Source organism: Mustela lutreola, chromosome 8 (genome assembly GCF_030435805.1).
Source record: "Mustela lutreola isolate mMusLut2 chromosome 8, mMusLut2.pri, whole genome shotgun sequence".
Lineage (NCBI taxonomy): Eukaryota > Metazoa > Chordata > Mammalia > Carnivora > Mustelidae > Mustela > Mustela lutreola.
In genome coordinates, this window is record NC_081297.1 from 115205189 (window position 1) to 115221051 (window position 15863).

At 42.1% G+C, this 15863-nt stretch overlaps 1 protein-coding gene across 3 annotated transcripts in view; it reads left to right on the plus strand.

The window, feature by feature from the left end:
• The first annotated feature begins 4935 nt into the window (after window positions 1-4935).
• Window positions 4936-15863, plus strand: part of TMTC2 (transmembrane O-mannosyltransferase targeting cadherins 2) — a 437325-nt gene continuing 426397 nt past the window's right edge. The window contains exon 1 of one of the 3 annotated variants that reach the window (XM_059186455.1): window positions 4936-5640. Coding sequence is in view for 2 of the 3 variants with exons in the window: in XM_059186454.1 (XP_059042437.1) it covers window positions 5558-5640 (83 nt within the window). In the remaining variant the exon portion in view is untranslated. The remainder of the gene's footprint in view (window positions 5641-15863) is intronic. The other 2 variants (XM_059186454.1, XM_059186453.1) reach the window with 2 other exon arrangements.

The window sequence follows — 15863 nt, forward strand, 5'->3', positions numbered from 1 at the left end:
ACTAAACTTCTCCACGCCTCTACATCCTAATCTGTAACACAGGGACAGTAATGCTACCTACCTCCCAGGGCAGTTGTAAGGATTAAATGAGAACTTAAAGATAGCATCCTCAGTGAAATGCCTAACGCCCAAAAAGTGTTCGATGCCTTATTTTAGAAATAAAGGCAAGCCATGTGTGGGTGTGGAGCAGTCCCGCACAAAAGGTTCAGAACTAAAGCTGTCACTGGTGCAAAGAACAGACAATGGCTTTGATAAGCATTCTCTTGTTAAGTAGCCACTAGCCACTGTCCCCATGCAAATTTAAATTCATTTCAAATTTAAATTTAAAATTCAGTTCCTCAGTTATACTGGCCACATTTTAAATGCTAACTAGCCACATGGAGCTGATGGCTGCTCTGTTGGACATTACAGATATAAAGCCACCTTTGCAGAAAGCTCTGGCAGACTGGGCAAGTTTAAAGGGTCCATGCTGGGGTGAGTACCAGGGCAACCTTCCTGGGTAACTGGTTTACTGAATGCTCACATCAAAACTAGTCTTCTCTTTCCTCTTTTTCTTTTATTTTACAGAATCTGAGGTTTATCAAAACTCTGTTACCCAAGAGTCTGTGCAATTTTTTCAAGCTGTTAGAATTTTTGATCACTGTTTACACCAGTGCATGTGAATGTATTGAGAGAGAGTCTATGATCAGGGTTGTCCTGGCTTTCTTGACTGAGTTTCTGAATTCTATCATTAGCCTGAACATCTCTGCAATTTACCCATATCTGGTTATTAACATGTTATTTCTACACTCCTCCTCCTCTTCCTCCCCTCCCCTCCCCTGCCCCCATATCCTCTGAACCACAAGCTGGGAGCCTGCGAGAGTTTTTTTAAAGTGATCATTATTTTCAGAGCAGCTGGTTCTTAACAGCCCCGGGTTGGTGACAGAGGTGACAGGATCTGTTTCTGCGGCTGTATTGTCCTAATTATATTCCTAATGGATCACAAGTCTGGGGACAAAGCGATGTTACATATTGCAGTGTCCGGGGGCAGCATTTTATGGTATGCTGGGAACATCTCAATGTCGCATGTGTAGCCAATGCTTTCGCTGTCATTAGTTAACCAAGCAGCGCGCGTGCCTCTTTCAGCTCCCTGACCCACATTTCATCCACGCTCTGCTGTTTTTCTCCTGCAGGGTTATTTCCTGAGTAAAGCCCAGAGCTTATGATTCCCCCAGCAGAGAGCTCTGTTCTGACCTCCCTAAAGAGGCAGTTTCACCTGCTGGGCTAGTGTTTTTCTGCTTCCTAGTCAATCTGTTAAGATTTTAGCAGGAGATTCTTGGATACCTTTTTCACAAAACATATGGGAGCTTGTAATTACTTTGGCCTGGTACAATTTTAGAATTGAGAGAGCAAGGAAGAGGTGCAAATCTTCTGTTCATAAATAACCAAATCTGTGGGCACTTTAAAAGGCATTCTGTGCAGGCAGGAGAATTTATGTGCCACATTTCACCCTTGGCACACTTTCCAAATGAACTGTTCAAAGAGAAGTTATATTAGGACAAATAGAAATGAAGACTAAGACCAGATGTGGATTTTTAGTTAATATTTATGCAACACCCAAAGGGAAGATAGTATTGCACAATAAACTAAAAATGTCTTAGGCAAATAAGGAAATCTTTCCCCCTAGGACCTGGCACTGCAAAGGTATGAATTATACAACAAAGACCTGGGAATGCAGAACAAATGCAGGGTAGGTCGGGGAGACTATAAAAAAGAATTCATTGAGGAAGTGGTGAGGTAGCAGATGTGTGGAACCTACTCTGGGAAAATAAGGGCTTAGCACTTTTTTGGCCAGTCTCGTGTCTAAGGTAGGAAAGTTAAGCCAACCAGCCTCATTTCCTTCATCTGTGGAGAGCAACAGTAGCTTTAAGTAGAATATATTCAGAACTGAGGTAGTGAGCTCACGATGAGTGAGTACACTTTAATAAGCTAAAAAGCGATGTCCCCAGATTTGAAATGGTCTCCAAAGATAGCGATGACATCTTTTAACTGATTCTGCTCTCCCCCATTGGTGTTCAAGGGAGGTGGAAAAGGCAGACAGTGGATGCTTCTCAGTCCTTGGAGAGAAGTCTGAAAGTAACCAAGGTTTAATGCATTGAAGAATATTGAGACTCACATTAAATTAAAATAGAAAAATTTGTTAAAAGCAACACAGCTGGTTTTTCAGCCTTTCATTCATCAGGGAGAGCAAAATGGTACATTTCTCACCATCTCCCAAGCTCCCAATCTCCAGGAGTTGAGGGTAGGGAGAGGAGAAAAGGAGGAGGTGGAGGGGGGGAATGTGTGTGGAAAACATTTATTTAAAACTGTTGGAGCCTCGAAGTGAAGACAGCTCTAGAAATGCGCATAAGCTTTTAGCACGCTGAACCCAAACCTCTCTACTACCTTCATGTCTCTGAGTCCTCTTAATTATTAAAGAGAGCTGTCTGTGTGTGACTTACCACAGGTTTTCCTGAAGAGCTGGTGCATCTTAAGAATTTTTAACCTACTTCTTCCCCCTCTCCTGTGCTAATTCTTCATTATTTGACATGGACAACAAAACAGCTTACCTTATTCTCTCATAATGAAAATTTGTGGATTTTCAGCTGCTATCAAGTTTTTGCTAAGCATGTTTATTTGTTCATTTCTTGTCAAGATTTTGTGTTGTTTTGTTTTAGTTTCTTCTACCTGTCCAGATGTTACAGGCTCTGGGTATGATGTGGGAAACCAGGCTGATAAGGCTCTCTTGGAGCTGCCATTCTGGCAGGGTTCCTGGTACAATGCTAGTGTGGGCTGGGAAAGTCTCTTCGTTGAGAACATTTAAGTTAAGATCAGAATGCCGAGAAGGAGCTAGAGAAGGTCTGAGAAGGCATCCTATGAGGAAAGAGAAGAAAGTGGTAAGTATCAGACGAGGAGGATGTCTGTTGCTGACAAGGTCAGGGGAGAGGAGGGATCAGGGCCAAATGAGGGCTTGGCTGGCCATGGTAAGAATCAAGAGTTTTATTTGATGTGCATCAGGAAATCATTGAACATTTTAAAGTAAAGAGAGTGTAGGTTTTCCAAAGAATCTTCTGTCTGATGCCTGAAGTTAAGACTGTGGGGAGCAGAGAGTAGCAGGAATACAAATAAAACCATTTAGAAAGGTACTGCATTAGTCCATGCAGGAAGTGAAGGCAGTTCGGACTAGTGTTGGAGTAGTGTGGATGTCAGAGTCTATATTTGGAGGTATATATCTAGGTTTTAGTTAACAATTAAAAGGATAAGAGAATGTTGGAGGTAATAATAATAATAAATAAATAAATAAAAATGATCACTTCTATTACACGTAGGTTCCTTTTAGGTTCCAATATTATCATGTAAATGCAGTGGAGGGATACAGATACCAAGGCACTTGATGGGTCAACTAACAGGATTTTTTAAACTTTCAACAGTAAACAGAGGTTATGGAGTTACAATAAAAAGGTAAAAGATCAGTCTTTGCCTTTAAAGCTACAGCTCTGTTTTCTGTGTGCTCCCGTATGTTTGTCTCAGGGAACAAAAATGTGTCTGTGGTGCCTGGCAAAATAGGTATAATAAATACTCATCATTTCATCTGTTTCTACACAGATTTTTTTTCGTGAAACCAGGAAAAGATGGAGCTGTGTTTCGCTGAACCCCAAACCACCGTATCTACTTTTCAGGCCACTGCCAGACATCCAGGAGATTCGATTTCTTGCCAGAGTCCTGGAAAGCTCCCCAGTTAGGTGCTTCCCTCGGAGGGAGGAGGGGCGGGGGGCGGGGTTGGTCCGCCCTCTACAGGTCTGTTTTCCAAGCATTGTGGTTGCCGTGCAGCAGGGGGCGCTGCAGTAGTGCTCATCGTGGTCCCACGGCGCGCGTCTCCCAGCCAGAAGGGGGCCAAGCCAGGCGGAGGTGTGGCAGGCAGCCCGCTGTCCTCTTTGGTCTCGCAACTTTAGTACCCAGAGCTCGTCTACGCAGGCCATTCTTCTACACCATAATTTATCAGGTTGGACGCCTTCCATCCAGTCCTGCATCCGGGCGGAAAGGAAACGGCATTAGCTTCCCGCCTTCCTAGGTTTTGAGGATAGCGCTGCGCTGCTGGGCTGCAGAGGCGTCTCTTCTCTAATGTTTCCAGAGTCAGCCTGAAAGTCCCCCTGAAACCGCGAAAGGCCCCCGCAGCTGCGGCGTGTGTGTATGTGTTTCTTCCTTCCTTTGGGGTCCCTTCTTTTTAACCTGACTGCGGGACCATTTTCCTCCCCCATTCATCTTTCTATTGACATTTGGGACGGCGGTAGACTCGGAGCTGCAATCTCTCCTCCTGAGATGCCCCTCAAGCTCTCCAGTACCCCCTCCCTTTTCGGCTCGCACCTTGTGAGTGTGTATGCGAGGTCGCGTCGGTGTTGGTGGCAAGTGAGGCTGCAGCCCTCGCCAAACCTGTTCTTCCTCTCCCGGTCCCCAGAAGTCCCTCCAGCTGACCGGACTTACGCCTGGCAGCGCTTGGCACGCGCAGCGCTGGGGCTGAGTCGGTGCCAGGCGCAGCCAGGCAGCAGCGGCGCGAGCGACCGTGTCCTCCGCGGTGTCGATTCTCTTCCAGCTCCTCCTCCCAGGGCGCCCTCCAGCTACCCCCGTGGACTGTCTTCCAGCGGTTGCCCTTGGGTCCCGAGGGCTTTCCAGAGTGAAATCGAAGGTGAAAGAAACAAGAGGAGGGCGGGAGGTGGGTAGGAGGAGCCTCGGGCCTCGGGGAGCTGGGCGGAGCCTCCAGCCAGGGGGTAGTGTGGGAGGAGCCTCGGGGGGGAGGATCTGGGTGGAGAAAGGGGCCGGGCAAAGCCGGGATGGAGGGCGGCCACGCAGGCGCGGGGGGGCCGCGCCGAGAACCCCACGCGGGAGCTTCGGCAGTCTCCAGCCGCGGCTCCTCACTTCACTGGAGAAGGGGCTGGGGCGGGGAGGGAGCTAATAAAGAGTGAATGAGCGGCAGCCGCTGTGGCGGCCGGAGTCAGCCAGAGCAGCACCGGAGCCGTGCGCCCGGGAGGCGGCGAGGGGAGGCGGTTCGCCTTGTCCCTCCTACCCGCCCCTCTTTCTCTCTCTTCCTCCAGCTGGTCCCAGAACCCTGCTGGGTCCGGTCCCTCTGCCCCCATCCCGCATTCTTCCACCTCCTCCGAGTCCCACTCCTCACCTAGGGCGCCCCGAACTGCCATGGGTTAGGGTGGGGGCCGCAGCCGCGCGAAGGACCAGCCCTGTGCATCCGCCGGGGGGCGCGAAGCCCGAAAGACGCCAGCCGCTCGCGGGCGCCCGGCATGGGGAGCGTGGTGTGAGCCCGCACCCAGAGAGGACGCAGCGGCTGCGGAGACGGGCGCGAGGAGGAGGAGGAGAGCGGTGGACTGCAAGGACTCGAGGGAGGAAGGGAGGGACAAGAGGGTGGGGAGCTAGGAAAAAGTGAAGCTGGGAGGAGAAGGCGGCGGAAGGTGGGGATTGATGCTTCTGTTTTTTGTTGCCGCTGCTGCCCTCGCGCTGGGAGCCGAGCCGGAGGGAAGGCGGTGGAGAGATGATTGCAGAGTTGGTGAGCAGCGCTCTGGGGCTCGCCTTGTATCTCAACACCTTGAGTGCGGATTTCTGCTATGATGACAGGTAAGGGGTCGGCGGGCTGCGTGGGGACTCCGCGGTGGCTCAGAAGCTTCCCGCTTTAAGACTGAAGTACGTCTTGGAGGAACTGGTCCAGCACCTGAAGGTTTAGGAGACGCGTAAACAGCACCCAGGGCAAACACCGGGGAAGCGAGCGCGCTGGGCGGGCTGAAGGAGTTTGGGTTCCTAGTTTGCAGCAGGTTCTTTCTCTTGCTCATTGGCTGCTGGCGAACGCTTAAGTTTCTTATCGGAAATCGCAGCAATTTGGGGAACTGTTAATGATCATATTAAATGGGGAAAAAAATGTCTTAGGTCTTTGTTGGTGCACATTGAGCGATTTTACGTCTGGGCTGGAAGGAAGCCGCTCCCCTCCTCTTAATAGATCTTCCCTGTAGCGCTTCCTTTTATTGATGGGACACTTTTATTTCCCGGGGAAAAAGCCACACCTTTGACAGTTATCAAAATAGTGGAAGGAGAGAATCGTACTCAGCTGCAACTTTCCCGTTGGACGTCTACGGTACTTACAGATAATGCTGCTGATGGGCTCTCCGGCTCCCCCCGCCTGGCTCACCAATCGATGGAGTAGCACTTTATAAAAGCCTGGGCTTTCATTTCTGTTTGGGAGTTTTACATTAGACGTTAGCGGTTCTTTTGTGCTAATTGGGGAGGAAGACGCCCCTAGAGACTGAAGTTGTCTTCTGCATTTGGGCTAGTTTGGGTGGCTAATGAGACCTGAACTGTGTTGTCAAAGAAACTGCATCGATTTCTGGAAAATGTCACACTTGTGCTCGTGTCTCTACCTATTTTTTAAATGTTGTTAGTGTTTAGAAACTGATGAAAAGCTCCAATAGCCATTAGGGAAAATTCCAATTTGTGCCTTTCCGGTGACTTAATCTGATTACAATTAAAACAGATGCATAATTAAAATATATTAGGGAGAACAGCACGCCTGGCTAAACTTATTAACCGTCCTGGGGTGTTTCATGCTCCATTGAAATTAAACCATCCAAAAAGTGAGCACAGATTTACTTTGACAGCTTTTCAGCAGCCTCTCTGGGCTATGGAAAGCGAATGGATCCCCAGGGTCAAGGCAAGGCAGAGAGTGAACTTAAGCAAAGTGGTTGATAGTGAGGGCAAGTGAAGGCAGAATCTTCTGTGGGTGGTACTTAGCCATGTTCTGTATTCTCTGGTGTACCCACTCTCTGGCTAAAAGCATGTTCATGGATATATGCTTGAAATCCGTGAATCTAAGTTTACACCCACATGTTTGTTATGAAATCCCCTGATAATAGGTGCAATGAAATAAAGCAAACTCTTCTTAATGCATTTTATGTAGTGTCTGTCAGAGACTGGTTGATAAGGAAGCCACTGCTAGACATAAACTTTTCCTTCACTTTTAAGCAGTGTATAGATCTAGCAATTATGATACATGGTCTGAGAAATAAATGGTCTTTGTGTAAGAGTGAGGTGAGCTGCTCTGTTCTTTCCATTTCTGTGTTACTGTGCACCTGCTCTTTCTGGGGAATGGGGAAAAAAGGCGCTTGACAGGGAAGAAAAAGGAATGGGAAGAAACAGCTCTTCCTTCCAAAGATGGGCGACTTTTCACTAAAATGAGCTCAGGGACGGATCTGGGTAGTTCTTGGTAGTTTGGGGAAAAAAGTAGCTTGCTGTAGTACAGTAAGTATTGTAGAATACTGTGATAAGTCAGGCGTTCCCAGAGTATGCTATCCTTTATTGCTGTTCAGTTCTTTAAAAATTATATCTCAGAAGAAAGCATCCTGTAAAATATGAAGACTTGAATTAAACTAAATTTGCGTGTACATTTTTTCTGTAGATTTAATTATTATGTGTTCTTTAATCATCGGTCAGTAGTGTTAGGACTTTATAACATGGGGAGAACAGTGTGAGTGAGGGGATAAATTAGTTGTGCTTTGATGGTGGGCTTGCTCTATATATGACATATAGACTTTATATTATATTGTGATGTTAAGAGCCTGTAAATATAAATTGCCCTTGGCCACAACATGGAAGTGTATGTTAGTCTAAGTTTCTTAGTAGCAGAACTGCATATGCAGTCCTATACTCTTAAGAGTGTGCAGTCTTAACAGAATCAAACTTAGTTTTTATGTATCCTAGAAATCCTGAAACACCTTTTAGTAGCAGCGTGGAACTTGCTGGATGTCTGCATAGCATGCACAGTGCCAAGGTGCTCTGTAAATTGTGGCTTTTCGGATATATTTTTTATCTGCCTCCTCTAACTCACTGGTCTGTGGAGCAGGGAGAGAGCTGGGGAGTCAAGTGGAAACTGTAGGATGATGATAATGTGTTTACTTCCACTGCTCCATTTTAGACTACAAAGACTCAAGTTTAAAACGTTGTGTAAACGGCATCTGTGGATTCCACTGTGCCCACTCCCCCTGCCCCCGCCAAGAACTTTGTGAAATAGAGTTCTAGAAGGAGAGAGGCCAGGGCTGGGAGCAGCTCACAAGGAGGGAGATGGCTCTTACGCTTGACTTGCTTAACTAAATCAAGACTCTGCATTTTCGCTGAAGAATCTGGCATTCGCTGTAGGAGGGCTTTATATTGCTTCAGCTTAAACATTATTGCTGTGGTACTTCTCAAAGTTATCATTTCTTTTAAATATAGTGATCAAGTTTACTTTGTAAACTACATATATGATTTCTTCCACTGTTTGATGTAGCTTGGTTGAGATTAAGTGGTAATCTGAAACTTTTTTGTAGCAAAATCGATTTCCCTATGGTAAAACTTAATATTTTACAAGTGTCTTAATGCTAAACTTAAGAATAAGGCTAGGATGTGATGAAACAAACAGAAGAGTAGAATTCATCGTATCTGATGAAAAAGCATATATAGTTTCAGCTTCATCCCCTTCTTCATCCCTTTGCCTTCAGTCTAGTCATGATTGTATTGAATCTTAAATTGTGGTTAGAGTCCAGTTGGAATGATAAATAAACAGTCTTTGCCAAATTCTAAGTCCTCATGAATGTGACATCTTGAAGGACAATCTCATTTTCTGGAGAAATTTGGTGTTTAGGTCAGTGGAAAAAAAACTTGCTGATCCCAAGTTCTCTGCTCTCTTATATATTTATTGAGGATAACATTGCATCATTTTCACCATATCTGCTTTAAAAGTACTATTAGAAGTTTTGCATTGAGATAAAAGAGGAGTCCGTTTACTTCAGAGTAGCAGAAGGATGCCATATCTATTGTTTTGTAGTCTGAATTCTTTTTGCACATATCACCTAATTGATGGCAAGCCCTTTAAGATGTATAACAAGTAAAAAGATAATCAGCTAATACATATTTTTATTCTTGGGTGAATAAAATCATGCATTACTTAAAAAAAGATAATTTGAGTTTTGGGAAGTGGGAAGTGGGTTTGTGGCTGCTTTGAAAATTGTTTTCCTTTTTGCCCATTTTGCATTTGTTCAACTTAACCTTGATCATTAACATGACCTTTGGGTTTCTTAGCTATCTCATTGTGCAATAATTGTCTGAAATTTGGAGGAGCAACTCCAAAGCCAAAATTTCTATTTTTGCATCAAAACTACCCCAAACTCTTAATAGCGTGTTCCTAATTTAGTTATTCACTAATTTAATTTATAAATATAAATCTGATTTTATAGAGACATGAGTTAATTCAAAGTCATAAAGATTTTGACTAACAGCATTTAAGATGAAGGAATGGAGGATTTACTGCATGATACCTTTTTTTTCTTTTAAACCATTTTTTCTTAAAGATATTCAACTATTCCTTCTAGTTGACCTTTTGAAGTGACAATCTGTTTGGGTTTTGAGCTGGTATGATAAGAATCCCTTATGAAATGATCAATCACTCTGTTAACTTCCTGGGTGGCTCAGTGGGTTGAGATTTTCTTTAATGGACTTGCAGTGGACCAATCTGGGATTGTTACCTTACAGTTCTAGTATGTTCAACCATTGAAGTCATGCTTGGTATTTAGTAAAATCCTGTTTAGGAAGCATTGCTCTAAGATCAAGTATAGAAGGAAGAAGTTTGTTTTGTATCCAGGGTTGTCCCCTCAGGTCTTTATTGGAAGAAGTTACTGTGTACAAGGGTGTTATTTGACCAATTTCCTTCCAAGTTTATGATACATTGGAAAATATGCAAGTGGTTACAGTTTATAGTTTATATATTTTAATATATTATAATATAATATATATTATATGTAATATATAATATAATTTTTTTTTTTTTTTTTTTAAATTTTATTTATTTATTTGACAGAGAGAGATCACAAGTAGGCAGAGAGGCAGGCAGAGAGAAGGAGAGGAGGAAGCAGGCTCCCTGCCGAGCAGAGAGCCCGATGCGGGACTCGATCCCAGGACCCCGAGATCATGACCCGAGCCGAAGGCAGCGGCTTAACCCACTGAGCCAATTTTATATTTAATATTTTAATATGATCTTTTACTTTCTAACAAAGTTTAGTCAGATCTATGCAGAACAGGTTCATTTTGCTGCTTGAACAAATACATCTCTTAATAGTAAATTAAAATTAGGTGAAGCCAGTATGGACTACTTTGCCTTACTTTCAGTGAGCCTGTCACATGGGGCTTATCCTAGCGAATGACCTAGATACAAGCACTGAATGGACATGTATAAATGCCACTGGGAAAATTATGGCTTGCCAGCCATCTGTCTCTTAGTTGTCTTTATATATGTATATGTGTGTGTGTGTGTGTGTGTGTGTGTGTGTATAATATATATATTATAATAATATTATGTATGTATAGTTTTTTGGGGGGGTTATATTATTAGTTTACATTGGTATTCTCTGTTTAGTTTTTTAGGGCTAACATGCCCCTGCGGGAACACTGAATTCCTCGAAGCTATAATTCTGAAATAGCTAGAACCTTTTGGATTATTCCAACATGAGTTCGGAGTACAGTTTGTCTTCTGAATCTCTCTCTGTTGCTGTTTTGTACATTAAAAACACTTATTTAAAATGCCCATGATGTTACTGCTGTTTATCATAAGCAAAGGGTACATTCCTCAGGAACAGGCCCTTCATAATATTAGGAAAAGATAAAGTTTACCCTTGTCACTCTGAAAAATGACAAACCTTTCAACACTATTATTTTCACTTAATAGGCTTTTAACACAGTAACATTTACCTTTTAAATTTTTTGGTTTTCTCTTATAAGCTAAATATTACAACAGCTTTGTGTATCTACTTTAATGGCTTCACAAAAGTGACACGTGTGGCAGCCTTGATGGGAAGGACAAATGGGTTGTTGAATGTTAAGACTCCTCTTCTATGAATAGCAGTCGTCGTTTAGAGCCTGGTTGAAAAAAAGGGGAGAGGCATATAACCAGGAATTGTGTGCTTTCTGTTTTTTATAGGACGAAAAAAGCATAATATTTTGAATAATTACAGGTGTAATTGTGCACAACGCTAGATGGCTTTTTTGAAGATTTGGTTTGTATGTACTTCTGAGGAATAAATGAGTCCACTCAATAATTCACTAATTATGAATACTCCTAAACGTACGCATCTCACGTATGTGATGCATGATATAAACACCAGCTGGTCATCCTTGTCAACAAAGCATCTCTACCTTTCTGTCCTTGTCCGACCTGTATTGTAGCTGGTGTTGTAAAGTATTTGAATCTGGGAGTCTGATGATAGACTTGTAAAAATGCTGATAGACTGTCCTTTAGCAGAATCTCACTTGCAGTTAGCCATGTTTATTTTGACTGATACTTTAAAACTTAGATTGGGGCTCTGCTGGCTTCATTCCCAGAACAGCCATGTGGAGCAACCATGGTAGGTGGCTTGGACTGGCCATGTTATTGGTCTGGTGCTCACTGGCACCGTGTTCGTACGCATAGGGTACCTCTCCCAAATGATGTCCTTCCTATTTGTCCAGATCAGTTGTTTTCCTTGGAGGAAAACACCTGGAATTAACTAGATTTGCCTCGACTGGTCATAGGGATTGAAGACTTTTGCCTCAGATTTTTTCCCCCTGTATTTTCTAGGCAGATAATTCCATTAAGATGCGGCACTATCAAATTTCTATTGATCTTTTCTTCCTCTGACAGTTTAACTTTTCAATCATATTTGTCAGTTTCTCTTGTACTCAAGATTTCCTAGAATCAAAGGTAAAAATGTTCATTTCAGTCTTTTTAGAAAATTTTTGAGATTACCATTTGGGGGTCAACTATGACTTTTTTTTTTTCCCTTACAGCTAAATAGGAAAGAATTGAGTAAGGCTATCCACAGAGGAAAATTTATAGAAGGTAGGAAGACTGAAATGAGTTGTTTTCAAGATGCTACATGAGAAGTTGCTCTCCTGTTTTTAGAGTAATTTATTTTCTTTAAGGACATTTCCTAATGTGTAGTTAATTTGAACAATTAGAAATGATTGTTTTGAAGATGAAATGGACAGAGATCTTTATTTGCTCAGGTCTAAAAATTAATGTGGAAAGGAGATTAGAACTGAACATTCTAACTTCACCTTTAGATCCCATTTTATTGCGGGATTAAATGAAATTACTGAAGGTACATACAGGCCTCATAGCTTGAGGACAGTGCTATAGTATCTGTTTTAAGAGTGCTTTCGTATTCGGTAGAGGAGGTGCTGTTTGGCTTATGATAATTTGATGTAAGCTTTGGTTTCTTGATTTCTTTGCCGAGGCATCTTATGATATCGGAGTAAGGCAGGGTATGACTAAGACACCACATAGTCACAGTCAGGGAGATTGACTAAATTACATGATTTGTCAAATGAAACATACATCAGTGCCCTTGCAATAGCAGCTGTGTCCTAGGTGTGGCGGTCAAGTGAAATGTTTTTGTCAGACCCCTTTGTCTTCAATGATTACCCTTCATTTCTGTGGCATTTGTTACAATAAATGTGTCATTATTCCAACAAAACATTAGGGTAAAAAAACAAAAACAAAAAACCCAACAAGTTTACTACAGGCTTATGCTTGTGATTTCATTAGGGAACAACATATAAAACAATAGTGCCATGGGATAAAGGAATTTACTGACATTTGAAACTGAAAAAAATCACGAGTTTTGATAATGAAAGTGTTTTTTTCCTAACCGTGATTCCAGATTATTGATTTCTTTAGAAGTGGAAAGTTTTGACTGTGCTCTCCTAGAAATTCTCACTTGGCATCATTTAGGAGTATTTTAACTTCAAAGGATGTGTTATTTGCTGAAGAGTGGCCACTGGGGCGCAATATGGCTCTTGACATTTTGAACAGTGTTAAGTGATGGTACTGAAGTATTTCAAACAGCCATGTTTCAGCATTGTTTAAAAATCCAGTGGGAAGAATGGCAATCCGTATAAGCCTGCATTCTTGGAATTCCTTGGGTATTAATTTTAAATGCAGTTCACAAGTTTGGTTTTTATAAAATAAGGTTTCTTTTTTTTTTTTAAATGAAAGATGAGTAATTTCAGTGAAATTTTTTACAGCTGTGTCTTATGAAATTTTGTTTTCTTTTTTGAATTGCTTATAAGTATTCTATTAAGAGACTGAAAGGATGCAGACCACAGCCTTGTTGTTTGTCTTGGCTTTCATCTCTTAGCTGGGTTAGATTCCTATGTTTAGGACATTGTTATAAAGCATATTATTATTGAATTTCTATTTTAAACCCTAGATTATAAAACTAGTCTATGAGAGAGGCAGGTAAGTGAAAACACTATGGGAAAAGTAAACGTTTTGTTTTTGTGAATTTCCAATTTGTTCCACCATGAAGGCAGGCCTATCCTGCTTTCTTTTCTGTTAATGGCATCTCTTGGATTAATAAGGCAAGTCAGTAGTTTAATTTTTTATAATGTCAGTGTGTGTTGAAGTAATATCCCTACAAACTGTCTTCAACGGGAGGTGACTTGGGTGGTGGCTATGAAGACTACATTGGTAGACTTGACCACTTCTCTTAGTTTGGAGAAGACGTGTTGTCATCCCAAAGCCATTTGGGAGAAGTGGTTGTTGAGGTTAGGGTGGGCAGCTGACATGTTTTCATATGGGGACCTTTCTCATTGTTTTATTAACTGTCTTTTGGCTATTTCTACCTTTCTGTCTTCAGGTTTTTTAAAGGTATTGTAAATACTGAGCCTGCTGCCTTGAATTGTAAAAGATGTCTTAAGTTTGTAGGTAGGATTCTTGGGTCCAAATATTTTGTCAAGTGTACTTCTTTTAGAATAGGACATTCCCCTCCTCCTCCAAATAATTAACTATTGGACTGGGCTCTCGAAGCCATTGAAAAGAGCTCATTTTGACAAAGTAAGCTTCTACTGACAAATTTTCCAACCACAAATTTGCAGAAGAAAAGTTTTCAGATGATGAAGAAGTTTAATCAGGCAAAAAGACATTTTTATTTGCAGAAATAGGCCCTTCAGAGGGAGGCAATTATTTATAGCTGATTTGAAAAACTGGTATACCTGAATTCATTTGGTAAATCTCATTTAAAACAGGAAGGTTAGTCTATTGAAAAAAAAAATGATGCTGAATTGTGTCACCGAATTTATATTAAAGAAAGGAGGTTTTATACTGTCACCCACTCCTACAGGGTTATGTACTGATTTAAGCAAAGAAAATGTGAATTTGAGATTTAGAATCTATGAAAGAAACCAGTGTGCAGCCTGAAATTACTAACTATACTTTGCCACAAATATCTAGTCTTTTATTTAAAATATCCCATTAGAAATGATCTCTAGGTTTCCTTCCTCCATCTCTGTGTTTAAGGGAGTCTTTGTATTTTTTTCTTTTAAAAACAGTGGTGTTTTTGGCATTTGTTCCATGTTGAATAGAAAATGAAATTTCACTGCTTTGAATCTCTTGTATGTCATCAGCATAAAAAGTGTAAACCATTTCTATGACAGAGTATTGAGTAGCTACTTTTGAATTCGTGCCTGACAAGACTGAGGATGCCCATGACAGACAAGGGGGTTTTAGACCTGCTGCTCTCAAAATTGCTCCCTGCCTTCATCCTTCAATATGGATGATTGCCTTTTAGAAAGTCTTTTATTTATTTTTATTTTTATTTTTTTAAAGGATTTCATTTATTCATCTGACAGAGATCACAAGTAGGCAGAGGTAGACAGAGAGAGGAGGAAGCAGGCTCCCCACAGAGCAGAGAGGCTGACACAGGGCCCGTTCCCAGGACCCCGGGATCATGACAGAGGCCCAATGCACCGAGCCACCCAGGTGCCCCTAGAAACTCTTTTATAACCATTCTTTTTAAGATTTTATTTATTCATTTGACAGACAGAGATCACAAGTAGGTGGAGAGGCAGATAGAGAGAGAGGGGGAAGCCGGCTCCCCGCTGAGCAGAGAGCCAGACGCAGGCCAGATCCCAGGACCCTGAGACCACAACCCGATCCGAAGCAGAGGCCCAACCCACTGAGCCACCCAGGCACCCCCTAGAAACTCTTTTAAAATGTAGTTTAAATCTCCAGTTTCTTGGAGTCAGATGGATCACTCGGATTCTCCTAAAGCAACATTTTTGGGCTGGGCCTCTTGTTGGATCTTTTTCCATCTAGATACATGTATATATTTCTAGATCAGTGCTTCCCAAACTTCTTTGTACCACCAGATCACCTGGGGAGTGAAAATGTATGTTCTGAGGCAAATCATGATATAGACTTTTAACTATGGAGAACAAAGTGGTGGTGACTGGGAGGAGGGGGGTCAGGGGTAAGGGACTTGGGGGTCAGGCGGGAGATGGGTCAAATAGGTGATGGCGGTTAAGGAGGGCACTTGTGACGATGGAAGTGCTGAATCACTATATTGTACACCTGAAATTAATATAACACTGTATGTTAACTGACCAGAACTAAAATAAAAACTTCAAGAAAAGAAAAGAAAAATGGATAAATTTTAAAAAAGAAATGCAAGCTCTGCCTGGAGTGAGCCTCAGAGTACATTTCTTCTTTTGCAGGTGCTCCAGCTGATGGTGGTACATGAACCCCTTGAGTAATAAGACTCTGTTCCTTTTAAGTGTATTACATCAGCTCGGTCTGTTTCATAGAACTTTGGAAAGATTGCCTAGTACCCGGGTGGAATAAGATTGAGGATAAGGTGCCTGTTCTTTGTGTGTGAGCTTGGCCATCTTAGTTAATCTTTATGTTTTGTTTTCACATTTGTTCAGTCACCACATCTTTAAATTGATCTGATGGATTTGAGGGGTTGTGTAGATTTTGAAAAGGTAGAGAGCCTGTTGAAATTCTAGAG